General features: G+C 48.7%; 1 protein-coding gene across 1 annotated transcript; it reads left to right on the top strand.

The window, feature by feature from the left end:
- Positions 1–3,785: 3,785 nt before the first annotated feature.
- Positions 3,786–14,718, top strand: LOC311248827 (spectrin beta chain, non-erythrocytic 1-like; the record flags this gene model as incomplete). The annotated part of the gene is made up of 6 exons (XM_084339650.1): positions 3,786–3,791; positions 4,704–4,967; positions 7,295–7,519; positions 12,662–12,751; positions 13,331–13,609; positions 14,588–14,718. Coding segments are annotated over 6 exons (995 nt in total), but the record flags the coding sequence as incomplete, so codon positions are not given.
- Positions 14,719–15,747: the final 1,029 nt, after the last annotated feature.

The raw sequence follows: 15,747 nt of genomic DNA, 5'->3' as shown, positions 1-15,747 counted from the left end.
GAAATTAACGGGGGCTTGGGGCATAATGCCCTTGAAAATGGACAAAATGCCCTCGAAAATCAGTTAAGGGGGGCACTTAATGCCCCTGACAGTTTACTAATTATATATATATATTTATCCGGTAATGGAGCGTCTGTGTATCGTACGGTTCAGATGACGCGCAAATAAAAAAATCATTTGGCGGAGCGGTGAGCGTTGGCTGCAGGCAGGTGCTAGTCAGTTTGTGTAAAAATGGCACGCACAATATAAATCAATCTTCATTACGACTTTAAAAACATAGCCATTAACATTACATAGGCCTACACACATCTTGCCATAGCGTTAGCAGTTTGTAAACACAACTCACGTTTTAACTATGGTAGCCCGACACAGCCCGCAAGCTAATACTGTACAGTCAATGCAATGTCACCGTAGCTACTAGCTACTGTAGCAGAGGAGGAAATGGGAGTCTGAGAGGCGGGGTGTTTAAAGACAATGATAGGCGTTTATTTAACATCCAAGAAGGCTAACATACAACTGTGTTTTACTAACTCCAACCGGGACTATTGCCGCTTTCGCGCTGCTTGTTGATGTTATGAACTTCCTCCTAACGTGACCGGAGCTGAAGGTGCCACACGCTAAAATGTCCGTGGGGACCCGGCGCCAACCCATAGATAGTTCCAACTCACCGAATTACGTAATCCACCACAGTTGCACTCAATATTTAAATAATGTTAGTCTAAATAAATGTAGCACAGAAACATAATAATTTCAAGCAGAAAACGAATCTTTCCATTAAGAACTGACAATCAGGGAATTTAAACATGGTTGACATTGTTTTTGTGTGTTTATATTCATTAAAGAAAGGAAAGTCTAGTGCTGGCTGAGCATATTGTTTGTTTGCACTAAGTTAATACTTTGACAAATGTAGCCTATATTTTTCAGTCAGTTCGGTCTTTGTGTGCCAAACATTATTTAAGGCTGTAAACACTGTAAACCTTTTATTTTATTTTTAATAAATGAGAAGCATGTTTAGATTTGAGTGTTACATTTTTTTTAATAAAAATTAACGTATATCGAACTGAAAACCGTGACCCCAAAATCGTGATACGAACCAAACCGTCCATTTTGTGAACCGTCCCACCCCTACCGTTTATCATAAAAATTCAGTGCCCCCGAAATACAAAAAAAAGCCCCCGAAAATCAATTAAGGGGGGCAAAAAAAGCCTTGAAAAAAAATTTTAATTTCTAACCCTGCATCCATCCATTTTCATTTGAAACAACTGTTAGTCAGGGGAGTGTCATGGTTTCTCCATGGAGCCCCGTCATGCTTTTCTTTATAGCGCAGCAGCTCACGCAGGTAGGGGGAAACTTAGTCACGTGACTCAGTTGGAATTGCTGATTGGCTCGAACACGGTAGGTTTGTATACAGCAAACAGGTCTATAGAGATAAGAAATGTGATCACTTGTGTAATATCCTGTTCCTCACCACACAGAAATGCACTTTGAGTGAGTCACAGGGTTTGCACAAGGGCCTTGAAGTGCTTGAAGTGCAAAAAAAAATTAAATCAAGGCCTGGAATTCCTTGAGAAACAGCCAATTTTTGTTCCCCAAATCAACCATTCGCATTGAAAGTTTTGTTCATCCATGACAAAAAAAACGTTTTTATAAACGTGTAAACATCACAGAGATCAGTGTTGCATCAAAATGGCGTACTCTTTTTCTTCCGCATCGTGACATGCCGGAGCGCTGTGATTAGCTTCTTCTCTTCTTCTGCTTTGTCACATGCCTGGTGCGCCCAGCAATCACAGCGCTCCGGCATGTCACAATGCGGAAGAAAAAGAGTAAGCCATTTTGATGCAACACTGATCTCTGTGATGTTTACACGTTTATAAAAATTATTTAAAATGTTTATTAGCAACGCAGAGCTTTCAAACCATGCCGTATTTTTGTGTGAAACCCTCGTGCAACTGTGAGTACCTTTGAAATTTCTCTGTGATACTTGTATAACGAACGGTTCGTCCAAAACCAGTGCTTCATGGGCAACATTCCTTGGTATCTTATAGAGGAGCAAGTGACTGTGTTATCACGGCCAAAACTTGGCGTGCATCACAGTCACGAAAGGGGCTAGGTTGAATTGAACCCTGGAACATTTACTCCTGTGGTGCACTTGGTTTGGGTTAGGTGTGACTGTGAACACGGTAATTGCCCTCAGGTCCACAACCAAACAACCGCACCCTCGTTAAGGTGGTCTCTGCCTCCAGGTGAACCCTGGTCCGCCTCGTTGAGGTGGTCTCTGCCTCCAGGTGAACCCTGGTCCGCCTCGTTGAGGTGGTCTCTGCCTCCAGGTGAACCCTGGTCCTCCTCGTTGAGGTGGTCTCTGCCTCCAGGTGAACCCTGGTCCTCCTCGTTGAGCTGGTCTCTGCCTCCAGGTGAACCCTGGTCCTCCTCGTTGAGCTGGTCTCTGCCTCCAGGTGAACCCTGGTCCTCCTCGTTGAGCTGGTCTCTGCCTCCAGGTGAACCCTGGTCCTCCTCGTTGAGCTGGTCTCTGCCTCCAGGTGAACCCTGGTCCTCCTCGTTGAGCTGGTCTCTGCCTCCAGGTGAACCCTGGTCCGCCTCGTTGAGCTGGTCTCTGCCTCCAGGTGAACCCTGGTCCTCCTCGTTGAGCTGGTCTCTGCCTCCAGGTGAACCCTGGTCCGCCTCGTTGAGGTGGTCTCTCTCTGCCTCCAGGTGAACCCTGGTCCGCCTCGTTGAGCTGGTCTCTGCCTCCAGGTGAACCCTGGTCCTCCTCGTTGAGCTGGTCTCTGCCTCCAGGTGAACCCTGGTCCTCCTCGTTGAGCTGGTCTCTGCCTCCAGGTGAACCCTGGTCCTCCTCGTTGAGCTGGTCTCTGCCTCCAGGTGAACCCTGGTCCTCCTCGTTGAGCTGGTCTCTGCCTCCAGGTGAACCCTGGTCCTCCTCGTTGAGGTGGTCTCTGCCTCCAGGTGAACCCTGGTCCGCCTCGTTGAGCTGGTCTCTGCCTCCAGGTGAACCCTGGTCCTCCTCGTTGAGCTGGTCTCTGCCTCCAGGTGAACCCTGGTCCTCCTCGTTGAGGTGGTCTCTGCCTCCAGGTGAACCCTGGTCCTCCTCGTTGAGGTGGTCTCTGCCTCCAGGTGAACCCTGGTCCGCCTCGTTGAGCTGGTCTCTGCCTCCAGGTGAACCCTGGTCCGCCTCGTTGAGCTGGTCTCTGCCTCCAGGTGAACCCTGGTCCTCCTCGTTGAGCTGGTCTCTGCCTCCAGGTGAACCCTGGTCCTCCTCGTTGAGCTGGTCTCTGCCTCCAGGTGAACCCTGGTCCTCCTCGTTGAGGTGGTCTCTGCCTCCAGGTGAACCCTGGTCCTCCTCGTTGAGGTGGTCTCTGCCTCCAGGTGAACCCTGGAGCGGTTCGTTTGAGCTGTGAAAGCAATCAGACAAATAGCAGGAAAAGACCAGAACAAATTGCACATTTTAATGAAGCTAATGGGCAGTTTTTGTTGACATTTTCCCATTATATAAAATATTAATATATTAAAAAAGTAGTTAATATTTTTTGTTTTATGAGAACATATGTGTCTGTTTGGTGGAACAGGCCGCTCAGGATTTCAATATGTGAACCGTTTACAATAGATGTGCAGATTGCCGTATGTTTTGGGATTTCAAGAAGACCACGAATTTAGTTTTATTTGCAGTTTGAGATTAATATAAGCTTCCTGGAGCAGAATGTTGAACTAAATAGCGGTAGAGGAAAGGTCATGGGGTCACCAAAATCAATAGGTTTCTTACTTTAGGGGTCATGAATGTGCACCGCAGATTTGAATGAAAGCTATTTGAGTCATCACGTTCACACATAGGATCTGTCGTGGGGGGAATCCATACTTTAATAATAATAATAATAAACTTTATTTGTATAGCACCTTTCATACAGAAACTGCAGCTCAAAGTGCTTCACAACAGAAAAAAGACTTTATGTGCTCATAAAATGAGCACATAAAGTGCAGACATATAAAATCACAGTTTTTTTTACATTAGGATCTAACATCCCAACAGGCCACCTTGTTTATTCAGTATAAAATAGACAATAATAAAAAGAGTAAGATAAAATAGGCAGAGTAAAATAGTGCAATAGTGCAGTGCAATAAAATTGTAAAATAGAATAGATACAAAAATATATATATATATATTTTACAGTGCAATAAAATTGTTCTGGATTACTGTTCTACAGTTCAAAGTCGTCTTTACCTTCTCTGTTTGGTATCCACAGTTTAAAACTTGACAGTCTTCCCTCCTGTTTTATACCCAATTTGACCCTTTGAACCTCCCACCCACTTTCTCTAATTTCATAATATAATATAATAATATCCTCTCTCTATATATATATATAGGACAGGATATAATTAAGAGATGAACCAATCTTATGAATCCCATTAAGATAATGATTAGCAGTGGCTCCATAACACAAATGAAAGTGAATAGAATAGAATAGAATATAATAGAATAGAATAGAATAGAATAGAATAGAATAGAATAGAATAGAATAGAATAGAATAAAATAGAATAGAATAGAATAGAATAGAATAGAATAGAATGGAATAGAATTGCCAGGGGTCTTCTTGACGTAAAGGGTTTCTTGTTCTGGTCTTTCTTGACGTAAACGGTTTCTTCTTCTGGTCCTTCTTGACGTAAACGGTTTCTTCTTCTGCTCCTTCTGTAGGACGGCGCGCTGCTGGTGTCGGAGAAGCCGGAGACGGAGGCCGTGGTGAAGGAGAAGCTCTCGGCGCTCCACCAGATGTGGGAGGACCTGGAGTCCACCACGCAGACCAAGGCCCAGTGTCTGTTCGACGCCAACAAGGCGGAGCTGTTCACCCAGAGCTGCGCCGACCTGGACAAGTGGCTGGGCGGCCTGGAAGGCCAGATCCAGTCCGACGACTACGGGAAAGACCTGACCAGTGTCAACATCCTGCTCAAGAAGCAACAGGTACAAGCATATAAAACCACTGAAGAAGTCATTGACCACACTGTCATATTTGCATATTTTGCATTAATTGATGATGATGTTGTTTAGTCGGTAAGTTAGTCCATAACCTCCTACAGGGTACCAGCGTTGATTCAGGAAGAAATCATCAACCGATCAAATATGCGGTCATCATTTTGTCATCCAACATGGGCACCATAAACGGAGATGATTTAGTTAACAAAGAACACTGCCCACCTGTGACCAGTAGCACGGCTACCTAGCCACCGTTTGTCCCTGTTTACATTTCACAAGTCTCTGGTGGCAGTAAAGGAGAATAAAAGATTTATAAAAAAAAATAAAAAAAATAAACAAACCAAGAATGAGAAATCATCCATCCTGTCGTGGAGATAGCTTACCTTGGTAGAAAACTGCGCTCTATGAGCGCGGCCAATCGCTATCGGAGAGAGTTCTCAGCACCCCTCTGCTCCTTCTGGGATGCTGAGTTTTGCTGCCTTCACCTACTTTCAAGATCAAAACATTTGTCTTTTAGTTGCTTTAGTTGCCCTTCTCTCCTCTACCCCTCCTCTCCTCTAACCCTCCTCTCCTCTCCTCTAACCCTCCTCTCCTCTCCTCTCCTCTACCCCTCCTCTCCTCTAACCCTCCTCTCCTCTCCTCTCCTCTAACCCTCCTCTCCTCTCCTCTAACCCTCCTCTCCCCTCCTCTCCTCTAACCCTCCTCTCCTCTCCTCTAACCCTCCTCTCCTCTCCTCTAACCCTCCTCTCCTCTCCTCTAACCCTCCTCTCCTCTCCTCTAACCCTCCTCTCCTCTAACCCTCCTCTCCTCTCCTCTCCTCTCCTCTCCTCTCCTCTAACCCTCCTCTCCCCTCCTCTCCTCTAACCCTCCTCTCCTCTCCTCTAACCCTCCTCTCCTCTCCTCTAACCCTCCTCTCCTCTCCTCTAACCCTCCTCTCCTCTCCTCTAACCCTCCTCTCCTCTCCTCTCCTCTCCTCTAACCCTCCTCTCCTCTCCTCTCCTCTAACCCTCCTCTCCTCTCCTCTCCTCTAACCCTCCTCTACCTCTCCTCTAACCCTCCTCTCCTCTCCTCTCCTCTAACCCTCCTCTACCTCTCCTCTAACCCTCCTCTCCTCTAACCCTCCTCTCCTCTACCTCTCCTCTAACCCTCCTCTCCTCTAACCCTCCTCTCCTCTAACCCTCCTCTCCTCTCCTCTAACCCTCCTCTCCTCTAACCCTCCTCTCCTCTAACCCTCCTCTCCTCTAACCCTCCTCTACCTCTCCTCTAACCCTCCTCTCCTCTCCTCTAACCCTCCTCTCCTCTCCTCTCCTCTAACCCTCCTCTCCTCTCCTCTAACCCTCCTCTCCTCTCCTCTAACCCTCCTCTCCTCTAACCCTCCTCTCCTCTCCTCTCCTCTAACCCTCCTCTCCTCTCCTCTAACCCTCCTCTCCTCTCCTCTAACCCTCCCCTCCTCTCCTCTCCTCTAACCCTCCTCTCCTCTCCTCTCCTCTAACCCTCCTCTCCTCTCCTCTAACCCTCCTCTCCTCTAACCCTCCTCTCCTCTCCTCTCCTCTAACCCTCCTCTCCTCTAACCCTCCTCTCCTCTCCTCTCCTCTAACTCTCCTCTAACCCTCCTCTCCTCTAACCCTCCTCTCCTCTCCTCTAACCCTCCTCTCCTCTCCTCTAACCCTCCTCTCCTCTCCTCTAACCCTCCTCTCCTCTAACCCTCCTCTCCTCTAACTCTCCTCTCCTCTCCTCTCCTCTAACCCTCCTCTCCTCTCCTCTAACCCTCCTCTCCTCTCCTCTAACCCTCCTCTCCTCTAACCCTCCTCTCCTCTCCTCTCCTCTAACCCTCCTCTCCTCTAACCCTCCTCTCCTCTCCTCTCCTCTAACCCTCCTCTCCTCTCCTCTAACCCTCCTCTCCTCTAACCCTCCTCTCCTCTCCTCTCCTCTAACCCTCCTCTCCTCTAACCCTCCTCTCCTCTCCTCTCCTCTAACCCTCCTCTCCTCTAACCCTCCTCTCCTCTAACTCTCCTCTCCTCTCCTCTCCTCTAACCCTCCTCTCCTCTCCTCTAACCCTCCTCTCCTCTCCTCTAACCCTCCTCTCCTCTAACCCTCCTCTCCTCTAACCCTCCTCTCCTCTCCTCTCCCCCTCCTCTAACCCTCCCCTCCTCTCCTCTACCTCTCCTCTAACCCTCCTCTCCTCTAACCCTCCTCTCCTCTCCTCTCCCCCTCCTCTAACCCTCCCCTCCTCTCCTCTACCTCTCCTCTAACCCTCCCCTCCTCTCCTCTACCTCTCCTCTAACCCTCCCCTCCTCTCCCCCTCCTCCCACCAGATCCTGGAGAACCAGGTGGAGGTCCGCCAGCGGGAGGTGGTGGAGCTGCAGAGTCAGGTGAAGGCCCTGGGTCAGGAGGGGAAGGACACGGACGAGGTGGACGGACGGCGCCAGGTGGTGGAGAAGAAGTTCCAGGAGCTGCTGGACCCGCTGAGGAAGAGGAGGAACTTCCTGTGGGCCTCGCGAGAGATCCACCAGTTCAACCGCGACGTGGAGGATGAGATCGTGAGTCGTTTCACAGCCATGACACCAACTCCCTCTTCAGTCGGTCATTCACTCTGGTTCCTTTGGCGAAATATTCAAAATGTTCCTTTCTTGTTTACCACTCATTTTGTCCTTTAACCCATTTAGACCTGAAACGCCTGCAAATAATGCATTATATAGCCTGCATATTGTTATGGTTTGTAACCGACCCCAATCGCACAACACAAGACAGGTATGAGAGTAAGCCAAGAACTGGGCATTTATTGAATACAAACAGAAAAGCGGCACTGTCCCTTTAAGGGAGAACACAAAATACTGGAAAACAAGAACTTGGGAAAAAGGGGCAATGTGCCTTTAAGAGGCGAGCTGGCTAAGGGGAAGGCTAAGGGAAAGGCTAAAGGACAGGGCCAGGGCAAGGGACAGGGCAGGAAACAGGGGCACTGGAGAGGGGAACAGGAACAGAGGCCCGCGGGGGCGGGCTGGAGACAGGGACAGAGAAAACAGGGTTAAGGCCTTGGACAGGGCGAGGGACAGGGGCACTGGAGAGGGGAACCGGGAACAGAGGCCCGCGGGGGCGGGCTGGAGACAGGGACATAGAAAACAGGGTTAAGGCCTTGGACAGGGCGAGGGACAGGGGCACTGGAGAGGGGAACCGGGAACAGAGGCCCGCGGGGGCGGGCTGGAGACAGGGACAGAGAAAACAGGGTTAAGGCCTTGGACAGGGCGAGGGACAGGGGCACTGGAGTGGTGCGCGTCTGCTTGGAGAACGCGCCGGTTCGGTGAGCGCATCTGGCGCGGGGTCTGGAGTGGTGCGCGTCTGCTTGGAGAACGCGCCGGTTCGGAGAGCGCAACTGGCGCGGGGTCTGGAGTGGTGCGCGTCTGCTTGGAGAGCGCGCCGGTTCGGAGAGCGCATCTGGCGCGGGGTCTGGAGTGGAACACTGGAATACCTCCCGTAGAGAATTAGAGAGCGCAGTACTGTGTCCCACTCCAGGCAAACGGCGACAGGTGGCGAAGGCTTGCACCTCGTCTCACGCCGGAGATGAAACAGCATACAGACAGATAGGGAATCTCCCGTAGGAGCTTACAGATAGAGAATCTCCCGTAGGAGTTTGCAGAACGACCCGACGAGGACTGGGGGGGAGATCGAGCTATTTAAAGCCCACTGGGGCGCTAATTAGAACACACATCAGGTGCGAGATAGTAATTGATACTTGACTAGAAGTGTGTGTTCGGCACGGACCAATCAAACACATAATGACAGGTAGTCCAAGGGTGTGGGCTGCAGAGGTGAGGAGACAGGGAATCAAAGGTCCAGGGAACAGGAATTAAAGGTCCAGGGAAGAGGCGAACCTCACAGTACTCCCCCCTCCACGGGAGCCACCGGGCGACCGAAAAATACAGACAGAGGGGCAGGGGACATGACAAGGCAACAAACAAAAAATTGGGCCTTGCTAGCGGGGAAGCTAGAGCTAACAAAGGACAAACTCAACATACACTGTCTGTGCTGGCTGGGGTCGTCGACTGGTCGGGTCGTACTGTTATGGTTTGTAACCGACCCCAATCGCACAACACAAGACAGGTATGAGAGTAAGCCAAGAACTGGGCATTTATTGAATACAAACAGAAAAGCGGCACTGTCCCTTTAAGGGAGAACACAAAATACTGGAAAACAAGAACTTGGGAAAAAGGGGCAATGTGCCTTTAAGAGGCGAGCTGGCTAAGGGGAAGGCTAAGGGAAAGGCTAAAGGACAGGGCCAGGGCAAGGGACAGGGCAGGAAACAGGGGCACTGGAGAGGGGAACAGGAACAGAGGCCCGCGGGGGCGGGCTGGAGACAGGGACAGAGAAAACAGGGTTAAGGCCTTGGACAGGGCGAGGGACAGGGGCACTGGAGAGGGGAACCGGGAACAGAGGCCCGCGGGGGCGGGCTGGAGACAGGGACAGAGAAAACAGGGTTAAGGCCTTGGACAGGGCGAGGGACAGGGGCACTGGAGTGGTGCGCGTCTGCTTGGAGAACGCGCCGGTTCGGAGAGCGCATCTGGCGCGGGGTCTGGAGTGGTGCGCGTCTGCTTGGAGAACGCGCCGGTTCGGAGAGCGCAACTGGCGCGGGGTCTGGAGTGGTGCGCGTCTGCTTGGAGAATGCGCCGGTTCGGAGAGCGCATCTGGCGCGGGGTCTGGAGTGGAACACTGGAATACCTCCCGTAGAGAATTAGAGAGCGCAGTACTGTGTCCCACTCCAGGCAAACGGCGACAGGTGGCGAAGGCTTGCACCTCGTCTCACGCCGGAGATGAAACAGCATACAGACAGATAGGGAATCTCCCGTAGGAGCTTACAGATAGAGAATCTCCCGTAGGAGTTTGCAGAACGACCCGACGAGGACTGGGGGGGAGATTGAGCTATTTAAAGCCCACTGGGGCGCTAATTAGAACACACATCAGGTGCGAGATAGTAATTGATACTTGACTAGAAGTGTGTGTTCGGCACGGACCAATCAAACACATAATGACAGGTAGTCCAAGGGTGTGGGCTGCAGAGGTGAGGAGCCAGGGAATCAAAGGTCCAGGGAACAGGAATTAAAGGTCCAGGGAAGAGGCGAACCTCACACATATACACACAAATGTGTTTCCCGGTTTCATTTGGGGTGAGAGGTAAAGACGATTTACGAGAGGGTTATATGTTTTGCTAACTAGTCTACCAGACGACCACATTGCTAACTAGTCTACCAGACGACCACATTGCTAACTAGTCTACCAGACGACCACATTGCTAACACTAAATGACCCCATGTTTGTTGTGCTCCCACTACCAGAATGCACTGGGGCTCTTGACATCAGGTGACCTGAGCTGCTACAGTATGCTAAGCTAGTTTTGGCTAGCAATCCTTCCTTTTTCTAAACCGCGCCTTAAAAATTCTAAACCCCCTGCCTCGGTAGAGAGTGAAATCGATATTAGAAGACGTTATTCAAGGTAAAGCTTGTATCATTGAAGCTCATTATATCCCAACTATCAGAAACCGGAATATGATATAGCGATATTAGCGTAGCATACTGAGTTGTAAACATCTTAGCCTGTTCGGTGTTGGGTTTCACAGCCTGTTTCCATGGTTATACAGGCAATATTCCATCCCCTCTACACAGTGATATTGGTTAAATACAAACCGTATCCTGTTTAAGACATTAAAGGTAGAATCTGTAATGCCGTCAAACTGTGACCTCTAGGGAAAAGAGCCCTGCTTGGTATTGCACTTTGTTTACATTTTTGGGTTGTAACTTATCGTACTGTGAATATACTGTGAATATACTCTCGCTTGGTAGAGCCTAAGGTGTGGCCAGCAGTAACAACCCCTCCCTCCTATACCCACTGAAATGCAATCCAAACGTTAGACAAAAACCAAAACTATAAACAAAGCGCAGTACCATGTTGTCATCTTTTGCCTAGAGGTCACTGTTTGACGACACTACAGAGTACCTTTAACACATTCGGGACCGGCCACGGACATGTCCGTGTTTCGGATCCAACGGTAGAGGGCCAACCACGGACATGTCCGTAGCAAGGTTGTTTTGGCTTTTATTCCATTTTAATAACCTACTCAATGTCACCGAGCGGCACTGCAGATTTACCCTACTCTTGGAATTCTGAAAAGTGCATTACCGGCCAGATCCTCGTAGGGGCGCTGTCTCGATAATGCAGTGTTCCCTGTGGCAGAACGGTCTTTTATTTTAATTGAATTTGAATGGAGTTTCCTGTTAGCTGGAATCTATACGTGTAGCATGTAGCATGGAATACCTTTTGCGACGCCGAATTCACTATGCAGTAAAGGAATATATCATCAGCCAATGGACATATCGATCTACCAGATGGTGATCGATAACTGGGAAATCCTTTTGGGGATCCAACCGGCCCACGGTAAGATCTTTTTCACGTAAATTACATGCTGATCAGGCCTTGTTATCATACCCAACCAGGCGATCAGCGAATGTGGCTACTGAGGCTAACGCCGTTATTGGTAATCAATAATCAGAAACAACGTCCCCCGCCCCCCCCCCTTTCATGCATTCATGGTGGACCATGAATACCGACAATATGCATTTAGATTTTTTGCTCTAGCTTCTGTAGTGCCGAAACGCCATTCGATTTAATGACCAAATCCCATATAACGCTTATATTCAAGACGCTATAAAATGGGAGCGTATTGATGAAAAAATTCTTTCTTTAAGCCATTTTGAAGGGACGGTTTATGGTGTCAATTGACAATGAGAATGGACAGATAGCAATACTATAAAGTATAGATTTAGCTCTACAAACAGCCTCACATACAATGCAAGTTTGTTTTGAAATGCTGGCCGTATAGCGTGAGATTAGACGGCCCCCAATGGCCGGGAATGTGTTAAAGGGATAGTGTTGATTTCTCGAAAACCCTGGCCCTATTTCTTGCTTTCCAATGATGATGTTGATTGGTCCTTGAGTCCTTTCTCTGCACAATCCATGCTGTTCCTCATACTAGCTGCGGGAAATTAGCCACAAACCAAGGTGTACTCCACAGTATACCTAAAGTAAGTTTCAGTAAGCTTCAGTCAGCCTGTACAGACAGGAGCTTCAGTTAACCTGATAAGCCCGGAGCCCTATTTTCTGAAAATCTGCCTAAAATACCTAAGTAAATGGAGGATTGCTCCACTTCTACAAGGTCCATTAGCATGTTATTGGTATCTAGGGACATCTATGGATCTCAGGGAATGTATTCCCACTGTCAGAAATATTGTGTCTGTTACTACATAGGCTTGAGTAAATTGTGATGAAACTTTGCATCTTTGCCGGTGAATAAACACCATGCTAAAAATGACCAGACATGAGAAACTGCCACTGAGCTCGTTCAGCACCTTCTTGAGATCACATGTACAAAAGATCTAAGCAAATGAATAAAGGGAAGATGATTAACCTGTACAGACAGGAGCTTGACCCCATTGGCTCCGCATTGGTTTGTGGCCAACTAGTCAGAGGAACAGCACCATCGGTGAGTAAGAAACAGGGCTAGGGTTTAACTATCAGAACTGTCCCTTTAACCAAGAGCCATTTTTTTTTTTACAAATTAACGAATGAAGCCCTAAAGTAACAGTTTAAACGCTACGACGATCTAATAATGGGATCTCTTTGTCTCTGTTTGCAGCTCTGGGTGGAAGAGAGGATGGCAATCGCGACGTCCACTGATCACGGTCACAACTTACAAACTGTGCAGCTGCTCATCAAGAAGAACCAGGTACAATGCAACCAAAAGTGTTTTTTACGTGGTTCTCACTCGCTAATGGAGTGGTATTGGTATGGAACAGTAGCAGAGCTACTTAATGCTACAGCCCTTAATGCTACAGCCTTTAACCCTTTCACTACCACACTACAGAAGGTTAACCCTTTACTATCACACTACAGACGGTTAACCTGCGCCTCTTCCTCCTCTTCCTCCTCTCCTCCTCTCCCTCCTCTCTCTCCTCCTCTCCCTCCTCTCCCTCCTCTCTCTCCTCCTCTCCCTCCTCTCCCTCCTCTCCTCCTCTCCCTCCTCTCCCTCCTCTCTCTCCTCCTCTCCCTCCTCTCTCTCCTCCTCTCCCTCCTCTTTCTCCTCCTCTCCCTCCTCTCCCTCCTCCTCTCCCTCCTCCTCTCCCTCCTCTCCCTCCTCTCTCTCCTCCTCTCCCTCCTCTTTCTCCTCCTCTCCCTCCTCTCCCTCCTCCTCTCCCTCCTCCTCTCCCTCCTCCTCTCCCTCCTCTCCCTCCTCTCCCTCCTCTCTCTCCTCCTCTCCTCCTCTCCCTCCTCTTCCTCCTCTTCCCCCCCCCCCCCCGGTATAAAGACCTTGCAGAAGGAGATCCAGGGTCACCAGCCTCGCATCGACGACGTCTCCGAGCGCAGCAGCAGCCTGCTGAGCGACGACGGCCCCGGCACCGAGGCCCTGCGCCAGCGGCTCGCCGGCCTGCGGCAGCTGTGGAGCCTGATGATCGAGGAGACGGAGAAGCGCCACGCGCGCCTGGAGGAGGCACACCACGCCCAGCGGTACTACTTCGACGCCGCCGAGGCCGAGGCCTGGATGAGCGAGCAGGAGCTGTACATGATGTCGGAGGAGAAGGCCAAGGTACGGGAAGTCACGCTTTAAAACCGCTTAACCTGCAATGGGTCTCCTGGCCATTTTAGTTTTCGAGGACTGCATACTTTTTTTGCAAACCAAAACAACATACTTTATACTTATAGCACATGCATGGGCCTGGTCTCTTTTAAAATAAATTCACTTTTAGTGCTAACGTAACATATGTCTGAACTTGAGTTGTAGAAAAACTTGTTACTCAAGTTTTTCTGTAGTAGTTAGTAGTCCAGAGGTAGTATTTCCCCTGAAGGTGGTATGGCTTACAAATCTATACGGACCTATAGCATAAAGCCTTATGTAGTACATGTCCAAATTTCATAAAGATCCATTCAGAAATGAGTGATTAGGAGTGATTTTGGTAAACTGTGTACAAAAGAAAAACTGAGTTTTCTCATAGACTTCAATTCATTCAGCTGTTTTTCTCTTCCTGTTTTTTCGCTCGTTAGTTTTTTTGTTTGTTTTTTAGATTCATACATCCCCAGGTGGGGTATCATTGGAAAGCCACACTCATTGGGTACAACCCTCCACAATAATTTTCGAGATCGGATCTAGATTGACGGAACTACTGTGCCAAGAGTCGGGAGTGGTATTTTGCACAATACCATGTACTTTGCACAAGCCTCAAATACCGGCATGTAACTCGAGAACCGCTGAACGGATTCTGTCGGAATATGCACACCCGAGCCACTAGGGGTCGCCAAAGTGCCGGTGGGCAAATCGTCCTAAAAACGTCCCATATATGGGACGCCGCATGCTAAGAGGTTGGAACAACGCCGATGTTATGGGAATCGTATACAGTATTCTCTCCAGAGAGAGACAGCTTGGTTACTTTAAACTAAGAACCGTTTTAAAGGGATACTTCTGAGTTATGTCTTTTGTGTGTGCGTGTGCGTGTGTCTGCATGTGCGTGTGTGTGTGTGTGTGTGTGTCTGTGTGTGTGTGTCTGTGTGTGTGCGTGTGTGTCTACAGGACGAGCAGAGCTCAGTAGCCATGCTGAAGAAGCATCAGATTGTGGAGCAGTCTGTGGAGGACTACGCAGAGACCGTCCACCAGCTGTCAAAGTGCAGCAGGGGCCTGGTGGCCGACGGACACCCGGAGAGGTTCCCTAACCTCTTACCTTAACCTCAACCCCTTACATTAACCTTAACCTCAACCTCAATCTTAATTAATATTCTAGATATTACCAAATATCCTGACTGACGTCTTAGTCTGGATATTTTCATGTCCTGGGCCCAATTCCTCATACTGTATGTGGATACCGGAGTTAGCTGGATGACAGAGTTAACTGGATAACTGAAAACTGAGTTAGCTGGATAACTGAGTGTTACGTACCCCAGTAAGGGGACGCAACACAATGCCACAGACAGGGTAGGTGAGGGTGCAGTGACACTAAAACCATGAAACGATTAGCAAAATAATAGTATTTATTTCACAAACAAAAAAAACTCAGCAACACAGAGAGCAAGGAGGACTACCTAGTGGCACCAAATGAAATACACAAAGAAAATGAAAACCCACCCTCCCCTTTACAGGCGCTGAACGCCCAAAAGTACAGGTGGCGGTGCTCACTCTAAAGCTAACATCAGGTCACCTACGTGATGCAAAAATGTAGACCCAGGGTATCTTCCTGTCCTCAATGTCCCTGTGTGCGAAACAAAAGATTAATATACAGAAAAAAAGGAATCACCATAGGCTGGGTGAACAGGGCTTAAACAAAAACACACAGGTTAGGAATAAACAGAAATGTAGGCAGGAGAAAAATACAATAAACAGGCACAAAGAAACAAAGCTTTAACCAGCTCTGATACCACAAAGAACTCAAACAGAGCTTTAGCCAACTCTGATACCACCAAGCCCCTAAACAGAGCTTTAACCAGCTCTGGTACCAAAAAGGATTCTAAAGAGCCACAGCTCTATTTCCCAAAACAGAGAGAGCTCTACCATCAAACAACACAAGATATAGTTACCACCACAGACACAGACAGAGCTCTACTTTACCACAACAATGAACCAGATAGCTAACTAACACTGCACATGGTCTAGGATATATGGAGGGGTGTAGAGCTTGATTGCAGATCAGCAACAGCTGCCACTGCACTGGAGTGAGATGCTGATTGACCAGCTGCTGC

The sequence above is a fragment of the Notolepis coatsorum genome, assembly GCF_963971535.1.
Source record: "Notolepis coatsorum genome assembly, contig: SCAFFOLD_3690, whole genome shotgun sequence".
NCBI classification, from domain to species: Eukaryota; Metazoa; Chordata; class Actinopteri; order Aulopiformes; family Paralepididae; genus Notolepis; species Notolepis coatsorum.
The sequence above is the reverse complement of the archived record's forward strand: the minus strand, read 5'-3'. Positions and strand labels throughout refer to the sequence as shown.